Source organism: Myotis daubentonii, chromosome 3 (genome assembly GCF_963259705.1).
Source record: "Myotis daubentonii chromosome 3, mMyoDau2.1, whole genome shotgun sequence".
NCBI classification, from domain to species: domain Eukaryota; kingdom Metazoa; phylum Chordata; class Mammalia; order Chiroptera; family Vespertilionidae; genus Myotis; species Myotis daubentonii.
The window spans coordinates 190,174,823-190,195,984 of NC_081842.1; the positions used below are offsets into that span (position 1 = coordinate 190,174,823).

General features: G+C 50.3%; 1 protein-coding gene across 1 annotated transcript; it reads right to left on the reverse strand.

Annotated features, from left to right (window-relative positions):
• Window positions 1-2,651: 2,651 nt before the first annotated feature.
• On the reverse strand, window positions 2,652-21,091 carry P3H1 (prolyl 3-hydroxylase 1). Its single transcript, XM_059689810.1, has 15 exons — window positions 20,566-21,091; window positions 15,985-16,137; window positions 14,596-14,785; window positions 14,258-14,389; window positions 13,309-13,448; window positions 8,309-8,398; window positions 7,941-7,993; window positions 7,648-7,769; window positions 5,929-6,056; window positions 5,711-5,806; window positions 5,111-5,261; window positions 4,405-4,522; window positions 3,903-3,978; window positions 3,480-3,620; window positions 2,652-3,133 (listed from the first exon to the last, which is right to left on the reverse strand). The coding sequence occupies exons 1-15, from the start codon at window positions 21,025-21,027 to the stop codon at window positions 2,978-2,980; spliced, it is 2,208 nt and encodes a 735-aa protein (XP_059545793.1). The 5' UTR covers window positions 21,028-21,091; the 3' UTR covers window positions 2,652-2,977.
• Between the last annotated feature and the right edge of the window lie 71 nt (window positions 21,092-21,162).

Genomic DNA, 21,162 nt, shown 5'->3' on the forward strand with positions numbered 1-21,162 from the left:
TTCAGAGGACTGAGGACGGTACGAACCTCATGGCCCTATACCAGCTCATTGCTGTGCCCCACGCCTAACCCCGGGTGGGATGCCCTCCAACTCACAACCACCGTGAGCACAGGCTCTCTCAATGCCTGTGCTGAGAGCTCTGCCAACTGCTGGGTGCCAGAGACCACGGTCCGCGTCCACACCTTCCATGTCTGCTGAGCTGCCTCCACCCCCTCTAGTGCTAGCAGGGCCCGCTCTCCATCTGGGGCGAACTCCCGCATGGCTGACATGCCGTTGCGTGTGCATCACAAACATGGATGAGGCAATCGCACCCGCATCTCGCCCGGACCCTGCTGTCCTTTGGCCTTTCGTGACTTACTGAGACAGTCCGCTGTCTCCATGTGGCTAGCATCTGTTGAAATGATAAAGGTTATCTGCTTTGATGTAGAAGCTTCTGGAAGACCAGCATCATGCAGGTGTAGTTTTCTGTAATATTGGGAATTTACTATGTGCTAAGTATTGTGCCAACTGCCTTATGAGCATTCCCTTGTGAACATTCTCTTAATATATATATATATATATTTATTTATTGATTTCAGAGAGGAAGGGAAAGGGAGAGAAAGAAACATCAATGATGAGAGACAATCATTGATTGGCTGCCTCCTGCACGCCTCTCCTGCACACACTGGGGATCGAGCCTGCAACCCGAGCATGTGCCCTGACCTGGGAATTGAACCGTGGCCTTCTGGCTCATAGGTCAACACTCAACCACTGAGCCATGCCGGCCGGGATTCTCACAAACACCCTTGAGCATCCTGGGAGGTCAGGACTGCAAGCCCAGGTGCCCGGGGAGGAAGCGCACTAGAAGGTCACACAGCTCCAAGTGGTGGAGTGAGTCTTGCCCACTCGGCACATGGTGAAGCTCATGTTCTTTCCCCTAATGTGGCCTCTCTCCACAGGGCGAGCACGTCACTAAACAGGTCATGGGACTAAAGGAGCAGAGACCATCCCTGCAGGATCACTCATGGAGTAGTGCTTGTCCCCCGCTTAACAACACATGTGCCTCCAGCTCATCTCTGGCCCCACGTAGAGCCAGACGCCCGAGAAGAGCTCTCTTCCCACCTTCCTTCTCACTTGAACTCACTCCAGCCGTCTTTCCTCCACACTACCTCCCCGATACATCTCTTGCCCCTGATCTCCATGTCGCCAGATCAAAGTGGGTTCAGTTCCTCCCCGGGCTCAGCCTCTCAGCGGCATCTGACAGCAGTTCCCTCCCCCTGAACCTCTCATCGGCTTGTCCTTTCGGGTCGCCTGCTCCTGTCTGTTGGCTCCGTGTCTAAAGCCCCTGACACCTCCAGCCAGGCTCAGTCTTCTGACTCTCTCTGCGCTGACCTGTCTCCTGGCTTTGACCACCACCCAGACGCTGATGATGTCTCCGACATGCAGCCTCCTGCTGTCCCTGAACTCGACTCAAATACAGCCAATTCTCTATGGTATTTCCACTTGGATACCTAACGGGCTCCTCAAAACGTCAGCATACCATGTGCAAAACCAAACTCCTGGTTTCTACTTCACCCTCCCTCCGGCATGCTCCTTTTCCCCAGCCATCCCACCCATCAGCCACCCCTGCTGGCTCTACTTGAGACCCAGAACCTGAGCTTTTTCACCGCTTCACCCCATGCACACCAGCTTCATCCCCTCCAGGGTCGTGGCCGCAGTGCTGCTCTCCTTGTCCCCACCCTCCCCCAGCCCATTCTCCACACACATTCTCCACGGAGGCCTTGAAAATAAGTCGATGCCGTCACTCCTCTGCTCAGAACCCTCCACGGCGCAGGTCTCACTGAGCCAAAGCCCAGGCGCTTGCGGAGGCCAACAGGCCCAGAGATTCCAACTTCACGCTGCCCCCCTTCTCGCCCACTGTGCGGCCACAGGGCCTCCTGGCCCTTCCTCCCTCCTCAGGGCCTGACGTGCTTTCTTCTCTATCTCAAAGGATCACACACACACACACACACACACACACCCCTTACCTGTCTGCCCCACTAAGATAAGCAGAGGGCAGGGACTTGTTCGGTTTGCTACCATATTCCCAGGACTGTAAGCCCAGGTTACTGTTGATTGGCACTGGGCTGAGTGAATCAATGAGCACTGAGTGCAGCTCCCAAACTCACTGCCCTGGAGGGGGCTGGGCTGTGCCAGAGGGGCTGACTCTCAGGTTCCGCTCCTTCTCTGTCTCCTGAGTGTGTGTTGTCCTGCACCCGGAGGCCCTGTGGTACGGGACCGAGGCCAGGCAGCACAGCAGGACCCACATGGGGCCAGCGTGCCCCTGCACTGCTGACCGCTGCTCCTCGCAGAGCAGGATTAATGATAATCCCTGCCATTCGTCCAGCACATTCCAGCTCACCAAGTGCTGCCGTACCTGGTACTGCATCTGGGCCATACAACTGCCCACACGCAGGGCAGAGTGGGGACCGAGGTTCCCATCATAAAAGAGACAACTCCGAGGTCCCCAAGGTGAAGTTCTGGCCTGAGCTGCACAGGAAGTGGCTGAGCAGGGTACTGGGCCCGACCTCTTCCCACTGGGCCTGTGCCTGTGTCCTGCCCAGAGCAGTTTTCACCCAGTGAGACCTCTCGGGCAGGTGGGCATGTCTCTATTCTCTGAACAAGCTACTGAGTAAAAAAACACGAATCATTTATTCTTTGGTTGTCTACACAGACACTTAAATACTGCATCGCTGTCACGCGGCTGCCTGAGCAGGCACCCCGTGGTGGCTGAGCCTGCGTCCTGAGCCCTCAGCCGTGTCGAGGGTAGCAGGCCATCCTGCCATGTCCACTCCAAGAGCAGTAGCACCGTGCGGGCGGCTGTGAGCAGGGTCCTTTCGCTGGGCAGCAGGGGTAAGTGCCCACAGCTCCGTGGCCCCCAGCGGCCAGCCAGTCCAGGCCGCAGGCCAGAGTTTCCCACGGCGGGTCTAATCCCTAGTCCACAGTGAGCTGGACACGGTCAGAGCTCGTCCTTGTGCCCTGACTCACTGCTGGGGACAGATTCCTCTGCAGGTTGGGGCGGCCCCTGCGGCGCTTCCTGGGGCTGCTCCTGGGGGAGGTCCATCTCCTCTGGGCTGAAGAGCATCTTCACCAGGTCGTCGGCCTGTACCCTGTCCTGCAAGGACAAACCCCTGCTACTCAGAGAGGCCTCTGGACCAGGTACTCACCGCTCAGGGGCTACTTCCTCAGTGGCCTCTGAGCTCATCTCCTTCCCAACAGGTCCTGCTCTCTGGGCAAAGCCAGCTGAGGTGGCGCGCCAAGAGGAAGCAAGAACCGGGGTCATTCCCCATCGTCCCCCGCCCTGGAGCCCCATTACAAGTGGGGAAGAAGGGCCAGGAAGGAGGAGGCAGTGACCAGGATGACACAGGGCGCCTCCCATGTCTAAGCCACCGGCAAGGGACTGGGAGGGCGGAAGCAGAACAAGGGCCCTTCCAGGGCATTGCAGCACCGGCTGCCCTCACCCGCTCGCTGTGTCTAGCGTCCAAAGTGAACCACAGGGCGATGGCACAGCGCTGCCCCCTGGTGACGGCCTTCACTCCGTGCGGGTTTTCGGTGCCCGAGGAAAAGCCCACGGCCCTTCCGCACTGGGGCTGCACCTCTGCCTGAAGGGCACAAAGGGGAACACAGGACAGACTGACCTGCCTTCAGAAGGGACATGGGGTCCTTAGCGTCCACGCGTGAGGGTGGCTCCTCAGCCCAGCTTCCCAAAGCCCAGGCTAAAGAGCAAAGGTGACCAGAGGAGCGACCAGCACAGCAAAGCCCCTGGTTGGGGGGCAGGGGGCGGGGGGGGGGGGGAGGCGCTGGCCACTAGAGACCAGGTGGCTGTTCTGCCCTGCACTCCGAGGGTTTCTGTCTCGCAGGGATGGGGACAAGGACACACTCACTGTTACGGTCTTGGCATCCAGTTCAGTGAAATAAAAGTTTCCTCCATCGAAGTCTCCATTTAGGTAAAGAATGGCACTGGGAAAGGCAGAGAGAATCTCAACACAGACTTTCTCCTCCTCCCGCTCCCCAGACAACCCACAGGTCCAGTGCCTTCATCTCCAAGTGCTCTCAACCAGCAGCTAGAGGGGCCTTTCATAGGAAGAAAGCCTTCTAGAGCCTTCTTTGAAGCCTCACAAATGACTGCAACCATCCCATCCCTACCCCCTTGCCCCAGAGAATCCACCATGCCCTTCTCTGGGGGACTTCTGCACCAAGTCCACCTCTTCCTGTCCTCATCACACTACACTGTGATGGTTTCCTTGCTGTCTGGCTTCCTATCCAGAGGGTCTGGGGACAAGGGATTGGACTCTGGGAACAACCGCTCCCAACCCTGTGTGTATGTATAATGTTGGGGGAGGGGGCAAAGAGCAGGGCATGGGGGCTCAGAGGGCGAGCGGGCACCTGTAGTCCCGGAAGGTGTAGGCAGGGGGCTCCTTGATGCACACGAGGGCCTCGGCGTTCAGGATGCAGTTGTCCACGTGGACCGGGTGGCTACTGTCCTTCCTCTCAGCCTGTGTCTCTGGGACCCAAGTGACATGTCAGCGCTGAGGTGCCTCAGGAGATATCACAGCTCTCCCGCTGGCATGGCGGGGGGCGGGGGTGCTTCCCAAAATGAGTCTGGGTCCTGGGAATACCCAGTGAACAAGCGGGTCTGCAGCTGAGCTGTATCAGCCCAGGGGTCAGGACAGAATCACATGCGTGCCCATCCCATCACCGAGAATCACTGGCCTCACCAAACTCTCGAGTGTAGCTCCCCATCATTTGGCTTCTGAGGCCCTCACCAGTCTGATCTGATTGCTCCGCCTTAACCTCACTCTCCAGAATGGCAGCTTTCTTAGTTCCCCAACTGCCGGGTTGCTCAATGCTCCTTCGCACATCCTGTTCTCTCTGGCTTGAACAACCCTGTGCGCTCAACTGCTATTCATCCTGCACAACTATCATCACCTCCTCCAGAAAGCCCACCTGACTGCCCAGGTAGAACGACTGTAACTGCCTCGGCTGTATTATCACACTAGGCTGCCACTTATTTGGTTACGTCCTCAGCATCCAGTCAGGGCCTGGGCATGGCATGTGCTTCGCGAAGCCTGCAGGGGTGAAGGAGGCCCACCTTCGATGGCGGTGCGGCACACCAGGTGGGAGTAGGAGAAGTAGAGGGGGGTGTCCAGGCGGAAGTAGGACTCCATGACACGCCGCACCTTCTCCGTCACGTTGTAGTACAGGTGGGCACTCTGCAGAGGAACTTTCCCTTCCTGTCCCAGCTGCCAAGGAGACCAGTGGTCAGCTGCCCTGAACGCCCCTTGTGGGCCAACAGGGACCTGAGGCCCCAGGCTCCTCATCCCTATATCCAAGGTGCAGTCTCTCTGCTTCCCACGCACAACACCCCAACGTTTTCCGCTTTCCCTGGCTCTCATAATTCTCTTTAAGAATAATTTGTGCACGTCACGCAGAAGTGCGGGCCCCTGGAGTCAGCGTTCTTCAGAAAGCGCTCACAGCTTTGGATATTGGTCTTATCCTGTTTGCCTCATCTTGGTCTAACAGCCAAAATTCCAAAGTGAAACTCACTCAGCTTAATTTACCCTCTCTCCATGGCAGCTGGAATGTGGACAGGAGACATCTTTAACCTTTTCTCCCACCATCCCCAGTTCCTGCCCCAAACCTGGCCTCCCCTCCCCTTCCCTCACTCCAGAACACTGAGCACCGACTCTACCTTGAGGGCTTTGAAGACAGTGACGCCATAGAACTTTTCATTGGGGGTGTGTGGGGAGGTTTGGCCCCGGTAGCCATCACCTGATGTTGCTGCTGCCTACAAGCCCAAAAACAGGTGGAGTCAGCCAGGGCAGTTGACCACCTCTTCTCAGGCCACCTCGGGGCACTGAGTCGGGGAAGCCCGGCTCTGGGGAGAAGGTGTGGTCACGGGTCCCTCACGTTGGTCAGCCTCTGCAGCTCCCGGCACTCATCATCAGAGATCAAGCCATCCATCACCACCCGCTGGGAGCCATTCAGGACTTTGGAGTTCATGGTGAGATGGATGCCTTCATAGAGCAGGGGGCCACCTGCAAAGCAATGACAAGACTGGGCTAAATCCAGCAGCCACTCTGTGCAGAGACTCCATCAGATACTGCTTCCCTGTAAAGAACAGAAATTCCAGTTGCTTCCTGTTCACCAGAGAAATCTCCCATTTGGTCACTTCCAAAGGCTAGAACTTGGAGCTGAAAGACGGGAGAGCCAAGTCCTGGTCCTCCTCTACTCCTGACCAGCTGCTGGCTCTTTAGGCCTTTACATTCCTAAAACGAGCTCCTGAATCAGAAAGAACTGGGTTTGACTCCTGCATTAGTGAGCTGTGTGACATTGGCAAGTTACTTAACCTCCCTGAGTCCTAATTTTCTGATCTGTAAAGTGGCATCTACCTCATGTGATGTCTGTTTGATATAAATAAAAGTACAAATTAAATCCTTAGCATACTTGGCACAAAGTATATGCTCCAAAGTTTAGCTACCATCATCATCACCATCATTTATTTAATATGAGGATCTTACAATCTGCCCAACCCACCTCCTGGGGAGTGAAGAGAATCAAGACAAATACCGCTGAAAGCACTTAGAAAACAAAGGAAATTGGACACATTCTTTTCACATGCCAGTCTTGTTACTAGTAAATTAATCAGTTTTTGTAGAGCAAAGCCCAGTGCTTCTCCTATTTCGCAGGAGTCTCTCTGTGCTGGGAACATACTAAAGACTCAACCCAACTCCACCTATTTACTAAGACCGCAACATGCTAGGTGAGGCAAGGGGTTAACTCCTGCAGACAGCACCTGTTTCAACAATTACACAAACAACCAGCATACTACAGACCTTGTGAAAACACAAAGAATTTCAACAGAAAGGGGGAGGGGGTCCCAATTCGCCAGGGGAGGCATTGCAGGGTGTACCTGAGCCGCCTCACAGGCGGAGATGAGAGGAAGTAGCTTAGGAGGAGGGATGGGCATGAACAAAGATTTGTGGGCAAAGAGAGGATCCAGGAACAGGAGCAGTCCAGGTGGGAGGGGAGAAGAACACAAGGTTAAAAATCAGAATCCCTGTGTTTGGAAGACTGATCTGACCCTGGCGTGGAAAAAGGCAAGGACAGACAGGAAGAGGGAAGACAGGGCAGACAGGAGGTGCTGGGCCTGAAGCAGGTTTGAGGCAGTGGGAAAAGAAAAAGGCTGGGCTGAGAGGAGAAACAGCAGAGTCATGGGTAGGCCTCCCTGGAGGACTGGAGGGGATGGCCTCGGGGGAAGGAGGGGAGACCAGAGGATACCTGCAGATTTTGAGGCTTGGTGACAGGATGCATGGTGGACTTTGGGAGAAAACAGTTTGGAAGCAGTGAAACGGTAAGTTTTGCCCTATGAATACTTACTAAACTAGTGTCACTGTGACAAGAGTCTAATTTCTTTCACAAAAGCCAATTCTCAGTACCCTTCCCAGATGGAAGTCCTGTTGGCGAGTCAGGAGGGACACCGAGGCAAGGTGAGGCCTGATCCACGACGGCTTAGATCCTGAGCTGGCTCACCGTGAGCTTGGCGCATCCAGGGCGCATCCCGCTAGTGTGGGCAGCTGCCTTGCTGCCTCCGAGACAGCCGCAGGGCCCTGAGCTCTGTCCTCTCACCTTCCCGGGTCAGCCTGCTCACATCCAGTGACTCCTTGGTCTTCTCTTCCACAAGCGTCTCAATCTCCTTCATCAGGTTTCCAATCTCCTGGGAGATGCGGGCGGCTGTTTCCCGTTCGGACCTGTGAGCACAGCTGCTCTGAGGACTGGATTCTGGGTCTGGCCCCGGCTCCCACCCCAACTTCCCGGATTGGACCTGCCCACCCCTGGCCAGGAGTTCACATCTGCCTGGGCTCAGAAGCCTCAGTGCTTCCTCAGACCGATCCAAGCATGCAGTTCTTCAAGGTCCTCACTTCTGTTTCTCTTGTAGTCTCTTGGGAATCACCTCTTCTGGAGTCCATGAGTCCTAAGGGCAGGTCGGGAAAAGTTAACAGTGTAGGGCGACCTCCTTACGCTTCCAGGTCTTGATGCATAGAACAGGGTCTACAGAGAAGCCCCCTTATCACCTTCGTGGTCCCAGGAGATGAAGTGAGAGGTCTATGAACTCTAGTCACCTCTGGCTAGCTGCCCAGAATTCCCCTTTGTCGTTTTCTGTCTCTCATCCATGGGTTTCAAGATTCCATGTTTGGCTCACTCCCTGGAGTCACACAGCACACCACTTACCCGCATCCCTTGCCCCCTCACACCCCCCCACCCCCCCAGCTGCTGTGCCCTGGCTCACCGGATCAACAAAGGGAATTCCAAAAACATCATAAGCAAAGAAAAGCAGTTCTTTCTCCAGCAGGCTTCGCTGTCGGTACTCCTGGGCGCTCTGAAGAAACAAAGTAGAAGAAAGTCCTGGAACTCGGCCCTGTCCATTAACTCTCGGGGTGCCCCTGGGCTTTCTACCCATCACTCCCACTGTGACCTGAGGCTCCTCTCCGTCACTAGTGTGTCAGTTCCCCAGTCTGGGACCAAGTCTCACTGCTGTGCTCACAGGCGCCTCCTGCATGGCTCAGGAAGAACCTCTGAGGGCGGCATAACCAGGCTTCCCTTGAAGGGGAAAAGCCCCCTTCCTCCCCCCAAACCCGCATTAATCTCCAAGACAGAAAATCTGATGATTCTCTGGAGACGTGAAAATGCTTCTCAAAGGAGAGTTCCTTCTTGATTTCTGCAGCTTAGCGCTCAGAAAGGAAACCTCAGAAAGGAAACCTCAGTCAAGTGAATACTTGACTGTTACTCCCTGCATCCTTATAGCCACCTTTGAGATCGATACTATTATCCTCATTCTACAGATGAAGACACCGAGAAGCAGACGGGATAGACGATTTATTTTAGGGGACACTTTAGGAAATGGGACCTGCATTCAAACCTTGGTCTTTCCAATCCTAAAGCCCATGTGCTTTTCATTACACCACTGCCTCCCTCAGACTCGGGACAGACCATGCCCCTCCCTGGAGATGGGCAGCTGCAGCAAGAGCAGCGGCTCTGGCATCTGGCCTTCCCACAAGTGCTCACAGTAGGGCTTACCCAGGGCAGGGAGACTAAGTACCTTCCGGGTCACATCTTTCCCTAGGTGCCCTGCTAGTCTCCAAGCAGCAGAAGGAAGGAAAAGGAAAAGAAGACATCGTCAGTTGAAATAAAAGATGAGGGCAGTAAGGACAATGTTACTGGTGTCAATGAGTCCTATACCATCTACTACTGTATTTACCCAAGAGGAAGGTGGGAATTTCCTCCTGCAGAATTTAAGTGATTGGCTTCCTTTATCAAGTGCTAGACACCAAGCTAGGTAAGTTATCTCATCTAACCCTCCCAACAGTTGTATGAGGCTGCTAGGGAGCAGATCCCCCTCCTACCATTTATTCATTCCGCACCAATCTACTGTGTCAGGAACTGAGCCAGCGCTGGGATAAAACAAGGAGACAGATTTCGGTCAGCACTACCAGCCATTCGCCACTGTGCAACTTAACTCATCTCTTGGTGCCTACACGTCCTCATCTCTGAAATGGAAAGAACAGCGCCTACCTCATAGGGTGGTGGTGATGATTAAGTGAGATGAGGAGTGTAAGGCACCCAGCACAGTGCTTGGCTCAACAAATGCCAGTCACCGTCTTCCCAGAAGGGGAGTTCTAGTTAAAAATGGTAGTTTGACCATATGAGCTTATTTTCCTCTCTACCTCAGACTCACTAATATGACCGTAAAATAAAGAAAGAAAAAAAAGATAGAGACTAGAAGTGCCATCTCAAATCCAGACGGTCACCATCTAGTGGCCAAAGAGGACAACTGCAAGGTAACCCTCTCCCTGTGGGAGGGGATGGCCCGGTTCCAAAGCTAGGAAGAACCTTGGTATTTTTCTTCAGGGTAGGCTGGTGACCCCACCCTCGCCGAGTTTTTTGAGAATCAATAAAAGCCGTGAAAGAATTTTGTAAGCCATAAGATGCCACACGCATTTGAAAGGTGGTGATTTTCAATAGTGAGTGCCACAACAACCAGGATGGGAAGGCTGTTACTGCCACATCATCTCCTTCCTTCTCCCAGGGACCAGAGGAAGAATGAGCTCCTGGGCTGGAGTCCGGCAGAGGAAAGCCTCCCGTGTGTCCCCGAGTTAGGTGGACAGCACCATGCATGTGTCTCCCGAGCTGGAGCTTGCTGCCTAAGTAGGTAGGAAGAGGAGGGAGGAGTGAAAACACCCCACCTCCTGCCATCTAGTCAGTTCCCCTCTTGTAGCCACTGCCTCACTCAGGCCTCTTGGCTCCTCTCTGCACCCCCACAGTAGCTTCCAGCTGGTCCCTGCTTCCAGCACCTTCCCATTCTGTGTCATTCACCGTCACATCCTGTCAGGCTACTGCTTAAAACGACTGTCTGCCTCATGGGACAGAGTCCAAGGTCCTGGTGGGGCACTCAAGACCCCTTAAAATCTGACCCTCCTCGGCCTCATCTCTGGTAATTCTCCATTACCACCTTTCATTGATATGGGACAATTGTCCATGTTTGCACATGCTGCTCTCTGTCTGAAAGGACCTTTCCTGCCTCATTCACTGACTGAGTTTTTTTTTTGTTTTTTTTTAATATATTTTTATTGATTTCAGAGAGGAAGGGAGAGAGAGAGAGAGAGAGAGAGAGAAACATCAGTGATGAGAGAGAATCACAGATCGGCTGCTTCCTGCACACCCCCTACTGGGGATCGAGCCCGCAACCTGGGCATATGCCCTGACCGGGAATCGAATCGGTGACCTCTCGGTTCCTGGGTCGAAGCTCAACTGCTGAGCTACACCCGGCTGGGCTGAGGTTTTTTTTTTTTTTTAATATATTTTTATTGATATCAGAGAGGAAGGGAGAGGGAGAGAAAGATAGAAACATCAATGATAAGAGAGAATCATTGATTGGCTGCCTCCTGCACGCCCCCAACTGGGGATTGAGCCTGAAACTCAGGCATGTGCTCTTGACTGGACTCGAACCTGGGACCCTTCAGTCCACAGGTCGACGCTCTATCCACTGAGCCCAACCAGCCAGGGCTCACTGACTGAGTTTTTTAAAACCAAATGTCAACAGCACTTTTGTGAAGCATTCCCTGACTCACCAGCTGGCTGCTTTTCCTCCCTGCTTCCACTAGAGCTTGTACTCACTATCTACTATTATATGCACTAGAGTTCTACAGATTTTGGATTACATGTCTTTCTGTACCAGCAATGCCCTAAGGTGTGTTTTAGATGGCATTGAAAAGACATGAGAGTAATACATTTACAACTAAAAGAAATCCACAGAGTATCAACAGCCATGAAAAGAAACATCAGTCTTCTCCCACCCCTGACCTGTAGGCCCAGGCCTCAGGGGTAATCCTGATCAACAGTTTTTTATCAGTCTGTACAGAAAGATTACAATTTAAATTTAAAGCATATATATGTATTTAAAAAAAAGGATTTAATATATTTATTTATTTTAGATTTTTTTTTCTTTACTTAAAATCATATCACGGGAGATCATTTCATATTGGTGCACAGCAATCTGCTCATGCAATACAATAATAGTCTTGTAGGTCACTGAATGAGTGTATCATAATTTATTTAACCAGTCTCCAAATTGATGGTAGTTAGCCTGCTTCCAGTCTTTTGCATTTAGCAGGAATGTTCTGGTGCACATCTGTGCATACTTAGCTTTGCATGCCTGTTCAGTACAGCCGCAAGGTAAATCTCTGCAGTCCCATTGCTGGTTAAATGAACAGTCCAATTTACAGTCCCACCAACAGTGCAGGAGTGTGCCTGCTTTATCACTCCCTATTTTCTCTAATATATTTGCTGTATAGATAACTGAGTGGCCTCTAGAGTAACTTTTGCTATTAACTCTTTTTTGACAAAGTGAAAAACTGGTCCAAAGTTACAGCCATTTTACACACACTGTAGATGGGGTGGGAGAGGCCAGTAAGGACACAGGTGATTGAAAGCCACAGTGATAAGACACCAGTTTCAGGAGGTGGCTGAGTTTGGAGGTGAAGAAACCGGCCACCTGCTACATGTGTTCCAGCACAAGACCCCTGTGATGCTACCCGTGCACACAATACTTTGTACACACTTGTACCAGGCCGTCAGCTCACTATCTTATTTGACCCTCATACTCATTCTGTGTTGAAAACAGAACAAGAGCCATAATCCCATTTTATAGAGGAAGAAACAGATGCAGAGGGGCAATGCAGGGTGCCTATGATCTCCATGATGTGCTGAAGATCACGCGGCTAGTAGTGGAGGAGCAAGGATGAGTACAGACTAGTGACTTCAAATACACCTCATTGGCCCTAGCTGGTTTGGCTCAGTGGGTAGATCATTGGCCTATGGACTGAAGGGTCCCAGGTTTGATTCCAGTCAAGGGCACATGCCCGGGTTGTGGGCTCAATCCCTAGTGGGGGGTGTGCAGGAGGCAGTCGAGCAATGATTCTCTCTCATCACTGATGTTTCAATCTCTCTCTCCCTCTCCCTTCCTCTCTGAAATCAACAAAATATATTTTTTTAAAAAACCAACAAAATATCTCATTGCTCTGGGTTCAGGAAGGAAAGGGTCCAGGTTCTGAGCAAGGCATATACACAAATATCAAGGTTTATAGTATCAAATGCAGTAAGTTAAAAACAGCAAACTTTTCATGTTTTTAATTATAAATATAATACCCATTCATTGCAGGAAATTTAGAAAACATAAATAAGCGAAATACAAAAATCACCCATAATTCTACTACCCAGAAAAAACCATTGCTAACATTTCAGTGCGTTTCATTTTGGTCACTGCATTCCATAGACTTTTCTCCTTGTTTTGGAGGGAGATAGAAATAATGCCAAAAGAGGGAGAGATCAAACAGGGGCAGAAAGAAGAAGGGATGGAGAGGAAAATGGAGACAGAAAGCTTGTGAGTGAAAAAAAAGCATGATGTTAAAAATGATAAATCTTGGCCAAGTGGTATCAAGTCTCAAAGTAGGGGGTGCCAAAAAGGGGAAAGGCGTGCTGCTTTGCCGTTCTGCTTTTCTTTGACAACTCAAGAGAACATGCGTCTGGGCCCAGATCATGCTAATTAATTATGCTAGTTAGGGCTCCAGCAGCTTCTCCATGCTTCCCTTGCTCCCTTATTCTCTCAGTGACAATTGCTTAGTGCACTCCCAGCCGCCCAGGCCCCCTGTCCCCACCGTGCACAAGCAGTGCCAGCTCCCCTCCTCCACCCCACTCTGCCCTCTGGTCTGGTTCAGCTGGAACGTCTCTCACCTCTCGGGGGCCAATGGATCTGGCTTGCTCTTCCCCAAGCATGGCGGTATAGTAGGCCAGATTCTGGTTCATCACCTCATCATTGGGGAAGAAGAGGAGATAGGTCTTCGCACATTCAATAGCCTGTGTATAATTCCCAACTGCAAAGGGAAAGAAAAATGGCTTTGAAAGGTCTAATTCTGGGTGCCAGGAACCACCAGTGTTCATTCTCAGCACAGATTTGGGGGAAGACCTAGAAGAATAATATTGAAACAAAAGAATTTGAATCCTCTGTGTGCCCACATTTTTAAAAATTCACAAGTAATTCAAATGCTGGCCTCCAAATTAGACCAACTTCAGGAATATTCCTGTCTTCCTACTTTCTTTTCCCTATGGATTTTCAGGAGAGGGGAAGATGATAATAGCAAATTGCCTCTTCGTTGGTTTGTGTTAGTTTATAGTTGAACTATAAACATCATATACTCAGGAATATGCTGTAATGCTTAGCACATAGTAGGAACTCAGTAAAGATCTGCTGACTTGCTTTTCTGGATACTGATAGACACACACACACACACACACACACACACACACACACGATCACACACCTGCCCCAGAGCATCAGTGCTACACAAGGAGGAGGGCTGAGAAATGTCCTGTGAGCTGGTTTAAATGTCCTATGAGCTGGTAGTCCTAGCCTTGCTGTAACAATTCAGTTGCAAAATTAGATTATAAATGCCATGGAAGGGATGAGAGGGAGTCCTAGAGCCTCCCTCTCCCAGCTTTCCAGGCTGCTGGTATGGGCTTCCTTGGCTGTGGCTTGTGACACAGCACCCAGGGATCACCTGGCAGGGTGTCTGCCAGAGCCACAGAGAGAAGCCAAATGAGTTGAAGCACAGCCGATACAAGCCCTGCCTGCCTTGCTTTTGGCTTCTGACTTAAAAGCAGCAAAGAGGAAAGTCGGCCTTACTGTTATAGTAGGCAAACTGCAGATAATTATAGTGCGACGGGAGGAAGTCTTCAAAGGGCTTCTCTCGACTTGGGTGGGAAGCCAGCTCCGTGACACAGTTCTGCTTGCAGCTGAGGACCTGGATGTAATGATCTGAGAAGAATCAAAGAGGGGGAATAAGGTCAATCTTCAGGTCTCAGATTCCGGTTAAGATGCACAAATTCACGCGGAAGCAACTGCCAGTCCGATTCCCAGATTTAAGAGATTTAGAAATGAGAGTGAAGATGCTGTGCGTGTGTTATCACGACGCCATCCTTAGAGCTGAGGTAGGGTTGAGGGCTGGGCTCTGAGCAGCGCACCTGTGATGGCCTGGAAGAGGTCAGCGTTGTACTCCAGGTAGTTGTAGCCGTCATAGTCATAGGGTCCTTCGCAGAGGGCCCGGCACTCCTCCTCCGCCACAAAGTACTGCTGCAGCGCCGCCTCGAGGTGGGGCACGGCTTCCTGCGGTTGCTCCTCTGAGTAGAGTCGCACTCCCAGTCGGAACTGGTCCTACTGGGAGGAAGCAGTACCCAATGCAGGCCAGATGGCCTCTCTCCTACTCCCCCCTCCCCCATCTTCATGAGGGTCCTCATTTCTTGCTCATCTCAGGTTATGAATGGAAAGGGTGGCCGCCATATAATGAAGACCTTTTGTAAATGGTCTTGACTTGCTTCATTTGAAATTTAAAAGCATTTAACTAGATCTAGATGAAAGATGTGGGAGTTGTCATTTGTTTCACTTTTCTGTTGCGCTAAAGTTTCAAAATAAAAGTTAAATGAAAAACAATTTAATTCTTAAATGTTAGGATGTGGTCTGTGGCGACGACAGCAATCTTCCCAGCAGTGAGGGACTTGGGCACTGCAAGCAGCTGATTACAGACTCTGCTTTTGCTGTCTGTGGGACACAGCTCCCATTCCTGTGGACAACAACCATTTTCATTTGTCACAGAATCACTAAAAAAACCCAACCCCAGACCTGTGTGTAGGTGTATAATTTAAAACTCTGTATGGCTGTAGAATGTACTAGGTGTGCGCAGTTTACTTTTACAAGAAAAACCTACATAATAAAAAAATTGTGACTAGTAGATTAAGACAATCTCTGCATGATATGGACTATCATACAGCCATTAAAATTGTGTTTTAAAAGAAAATTTGAAGACGTGAGAAAAGGCTCATGATACAATGTTAGTTCAAAAAGGATGATGAAAAATACACACAGAATATGACATCAAATTATGTTTTAAGCCAAAACCGGTTTGGCTCAGTGGATAGAGCGTCGGCCTGCGGACTGAGGGGTCCCGGGTTCGATTCCGGTCAAGGGCATGTACCTGGGTTGCGGGCACATCTCCAGTGGGAGATGTGCAGGAGGCGGCTGATCGATGTTTCTCTCCCATCAATGTTTCTAACTCTCTATCTCTCTCCCTTCCTCTCTGTAAAAAATCAATAAAATATATTTAAAAAAATAAAAATAAAAATAAAAATAAAAAAAAATTATGTTTTAAAATCACATACAGAAGACTTAAAATATAGGCCAAAATATCAACTACTGGTTTTCCTGAGATGGCAGTATTATAAATGATTAGTTTCTGTTTTATACTTCACTGCAATTTTCTAATGGTATACAACAAACAGACATTACTTCTGCAATCAGAAAACAGCCCTAGTAAGTATCACTGTGATAAAAAGTAAGAAGGAGATAAAGTTCTTCACCATATGCGGTTTGGCCTCAAGATCCTTGAAGTCAGCCTCCTTCACCCCAGACATCGTCTGGTAATAGTCTAGGTTCTGACGCATCTCCACGTGCTCAGGATTGCCCACGAAGAAGGTGTGCGCTGCGGCTACGGCTTTCTCCAACTTGTTTATCTAAGAATGAAGCACAAGAACACGATTCTCACATCCAAACCCTGAAGGTCTGTGTCCACATGTGCCGTCCACAGTAAACAGGAAATCGCAGCCTTCCTGAGCCTTCCATTCAGTGTGCCCCGCCCCTGTCCGCCCCAGAAAACACCTACGGCAGGAACTACATCCCAGAGATTAGAAGCACAAGGCCCTGGGCAGATTTTCAGTTATTCCCCAAATCAGGATTAGGGGCGCTCCAAAGTACAGGAGGTAATGCTTCAACAGTGTAAACATTCTATTTTAAAACAAAGGTCATATTGTAGAAGGAACACTATAGAAGACTGACTGCTCACATAATGTATTCTCAAGATTTACATGTACTGACTGAGCTGAAGAAAATCCAAGGCTTTAAGAATTTATTTAAGGTTAGAGGAGAAAGAGCAGTTAATAATCAGACCATGTCGAAGAAAGAATATGCTTAGAAACAGTGTCTAGTTTGTTAATCCTCACCTGAGGATATTTTTCCTTTTTTTTTTTTAAAGAGAGAGAAGGGAGGGAGAGAGACAGAGAAACATCGATGTGAGAGAGAGAGGCACACGCAACTGGTTGCCTCCAGCACGCCCCGATCGGGGGGCCAGGGATCCAGTCTGCAACCTGCAACTGAGGCATGTGCCCTTGACCAGAATCAAACCCTGGGGTTTCCGTGACCCTGCAGTTCAAGGACCAACGCTCTATCCACCCATGAGCCAAAATACCCAGGGCAAAAAAGTGTGGGGTTTTTTTGCATAAAATGACACATTCAAGGAAAAGGTGGGTGGCTGACAAATACTAAGGTCCTCTACAACAAGCATGTCAAACTTGCAGCCTGCGGGCCCCATGCAGCCCACAACAAATATTTTTGCTGTGCAGCCAAATATAATGGTATGTAAGAAACATTTTTAAAAAATATATATTTTATTGATTTTTTACAGAGAGGAAGGGAGAGGGAAAGAGAGTTAGAAACATCGATGAGAGAGAAGCATCGATCAGCTGCCTCCTGCACACCCCCTACCAGGGATGTGCCTCCAACCAAGGTACATGCCCTTGACTGGACTCGAACCCGGGACCCTTAAGTCCGCAGGCCAACACTCTATCCACTGAGCCAAACCAGTCAGGGATGTAAGAAACATTTTAATAAATATTTTGTAACTTAATTTTTATAATATCCTGTTATATATAATCCTATATAATAAAAGGGTAATATGCAAATTGACCCTAACAGCGGATGACCAGGAACAACTGGTCACTATGATGTGCACGGACCACCAGGAGGCAGACACTCAATGCAGGAGCTGCCCTTCGGTGGTCAGTGCGTTCCCACAGCGGGAGCTCCTCTCAGCCCAAGCCGGGCTGACGGCTGCAAGCACAGTGGCAGTGGTGGGAGCTTCTCCCTCCTCCTCCGCAGTGCTAAGGATGTCTGACTGAGGCTTAGGCCCAATCCCCCAGGGAGCGGGCCTAAGCTGGCATGTGGACATCCCCCGAGGGCTCTAGGGCTGCGAGAGGGCACAGGCTGTAATGAGGGATCCCCCCAAGAACACAAATTTTCATGCCCTGGGCCTCTAGTTATTAATAATGAACTACAGCCGAAACCAGTTTGGCTCAGTGGATAGAGCGTCGGCCTGCGGACTGAGGGGTCCCAGGTTCGATTCTGGTCAAGGGCATGTACCTGGGTTGCGGGCACATCCCCAGTGGGAGATGTGCAGGAGGCGGCTGATCGATGTTTCTCTCCCATCAATGTTTCTAACTCTCTATCTCTCTCCCTTCCTCTCTGTAAAAAATCAATAAAATAAAAAAATAATAATGAACTACAATGTTTGCTAATGACTGATCATTATAATCATGTTGCATTCATTTCCCTTATGCACCTTATGTGCAGGCACACCATTTTTCTCCACTAATTCTAGCAGCAAATATTTTAGCAGCCAATTGCCATGTCATTAGTCTTGTACTGACCTGTTTGGTGCGCAACAGGAAATATTTCGCTTTAGGAAAACAAGAAAAATAGGTTTATTTGTGTTATGCTTATTAATTTGTGCAGTTATTCAGTGTCTGTTAAGTAAATGTTCAAGAAAATATTAATTTTTATTAAAATGTTCTATTATTTTATGTTAACGATTACTCATGTATTTCAGCCCTTCATATTCAGCATGTCTCTATCAAAATAAACCTATGTTTCTATGAAAATTGGAGCTTTTGTTTTTTTGCAGCCCACATAAACTTAAACCTTGCTTATTTGGCCCGTGTTAGCCTTTGAGTTTGACATGCTTGCTCTACAACATTCAGGCATGGCATCTTCAGACTCAAAATCCAGGACTCATGAGGTTATACAAATATCTGAGGGGAGGAGGGGTAGGGATGTGCTACAGGCCACAATAATGTCCATAGCAGTGGACTCCAGCATATCAAAGTTACACAGGTTCATATGTAGAATCCAAACTAAATCACCAATGATTTAATGATTAACTAATGGGCAAATGAATTAAAAAATGCAAAGTATTTAAAATGTCAAAGGGGGGAAAAAAGGAGACCTGTGTAATACTCTTTGTAATACTTTAAGAAATAAAAATAAATAAATAAAATAAAATAAAGCCTGTAACCTTAAAATAGCGGTGACCCAAGGGCAATAATCCCCATCTCTGGACCTCAGTTCCCTTAATTATAAAATCATAAATTCTTTTAAGTCCATTCCTTTTATGGATTTTTTCTCCCTCCCATCTTTCAGCATTGCTCTTGCTTTCTCTATTCTCCCCCATTTCCTCACTCCATGCCCAACCCTTTAGTTTCCTTCTCTCATGTGAACAACTGCACTCATCTCCTAATGGTTCGCCCTGCCACCACTTTCTCCTTCGCCCAGGCTGATTCAAATGGCCTCCAGGGTCAGCATTCTAAAACCCACTTCTGATGATGGCTCTCTGAAGCCTACAGAATTCTCTTCCCAGTCTGGCCTCACTCTACCTGGAACAGGGTGCTCTCCTCTAGCAATATCTAGAATCAGCTTCAAATGTCACCTCTTTTTTCCCCACATATTTTAAAATTGATTTCAGAGAGGAAGGGAGAGGGAGAGAGAGACAGAAACATCAATGATGAGAGAGAATCATTGATTGGTTGCCTCCTGGAGGCCCCCTACTGGGGATGGAGCCTGCAGCCAAGGTACATGCCCTTGACCGGAATCGAACCTGGGACCTTTCAGTCCGCAGGCTGACGCTCTATCCACTGAGCCATCCCAGCTAGGGCTTTTTTTCAAGTCTCTCTAATTTCTCTGAGACAAAGATAGATCTCCCTCCTCTGTGCTCCCACAGCCCTATGTACATATCATTTCAGTACCCCTCATGATAGTGATTCTTAACAGCAAAGCAAGACAAACAAAAAACCATAAAGTCTAGCATTTTAATTACTTGCAGAAGAACTGGAATGTAGTAGATATTCAATAAATGTTTGTCAAAGACTTTTAAAAAGTGCTGTTAAGTGACATGACTAAAGATAGCCCAATTGTTTTGGTTTCAAACCCAGTACTCTTCTGCATAATTAGGAGGAACGGAGCAGAACTGTGTACACAAAACATTTGTGGAGATGTGGAAATCTGCGGTTCCAAAGGTTTTCTAAGTCTCTCTTCAGGTTGAATTGAAAGTCTATTAAACCATGGACATAACAGATATAAAGCACAGCTCCTTCTTTTTTCACCCAATAAAATGGGGCTAATAAGTAGTACCTACCTTACAGGATATAGCCAGGATCTGGGCATATGAATTATTAAACGCAAAGTATTTAAAATAGTGCTGAAAGTATGTGCTGGCTATCATCACCACCACCACCACCATCATCATCATCATCATCATCAGGCAGGCCAGGAGCGCTCCAAATCCATGTATACTCGGACTTAAGGCACTCTGGAATTCCTAAAGTTACTCATTTCTTTGGAAACCTGACAGACTCGCCAGAGGGTCCCCCACAGGGAGGGGCCAGACAGCCCCTGCTGGCGACGTGGCAACCTCACGTCTCGAGAGAAAGCGGTGGCACTCAGGCAGCAGGAAAAGCATCACTGAAAAACGAACCGGAAGGAAGATCGTGTAGAAAGGTCCGGGCTTCTCTCTCGGACAACTACAATGAAATCAGGGTGAGAAACCCAAGCTGCCACTTTGGGTCCCTTTTGGAAGCCTGTCGGGGAAACACGGGCCACGTTTCGGTTGATGGGTGCCCTAACCCCAGGCTGGACCTTTGGGGCTACCATCTGACTATGCGAAGCGGGCTAGGCAGGTCTCCCAGCAGGGTCCTCGCCCTCCCTGGGTCTGAGGAGAGCTCTCGGGCCGAGACCACCTTCCCTCTCTGCGGATCCTTCCCGGGCCCCCCGCCAAGTTCCCCCGGGTCGCCTTCACCTACGCCCAGAAGGACCCCAGCCAGCAGACAGGTCTGCACCTTGAAGTAGGCGACCTGCAGGTAGTTGTAGGGGCTCCGCTTGTGGAACTCCAACTCCAGCTCCTCGCTGAGCGAGTGGGCGCCCGGCGGTCCCAGGCAGCGGCGCAGACAGGCAGCGCGGCGCAACAGGCCCCCGAAGAAGCGCAGATCGTGCAGGGCAGCGCCCGAGGCCTGCGTCAGGCTCGGGGGCGAGTCGGAGTCCAGCTCCCACGGGAAGTCGGCGGCGCACCGGGTGCGGCAGCGCAGGCGGAGGGCGCGCAGGGCGGCCCGCGAGCGCAGCGCCCGCTCCATGCTCAGTATCACCCCGGGCCAATCCCCGCGCGCGTAGGCCGCGGTCCCCTCGGCAAAGAGCAGATCCGGCGCCAACATGTCCCACTCTGCCTCGGATTCGGCATGGGCTCGGGAGGCAGCGGCGGCGACGGCCAACAGTGTGGTCAGCAGCTTCAACACGCGTGCCGCCATCACCTCCTCAGACCTAACCAGATGGCTCGTCACCCGCCACGGAGACCCGAGTCCCACCCCCAGGCAGCTCCGCCCCGCCCCGCCTGAAGCCCCGCCCCCAGGCTGGGCGCTGCGAGTACCGAAGGCTTGCAGGGC

Excerpts from the sequence above, each read along its gene's own strand:
- P3H1 (XM_059689810.1), bottom strand. The coding sequence starts at position 21,027 with ATGGCGGCACGCGTGTTGAAGCTGCTGACCACACTGTTGGCCGTCGCC. Across the intron at positions 5,262-5,710 it reads CTGTCTTCAAAGCCCTCAAG|CTGGGACAGGAAGGGAAAGT; the intron begins GTAGAGTCGGTG and ends TCTCCTTGGCAG. Across the intron at positions 3,979-4,404 it reads TACACCTTCCGGGACTACAG|TGCCATTCTTTACCTAAATG; the intron begins GTGCCCGCTCGC and ends TGCCTTTCCCAG.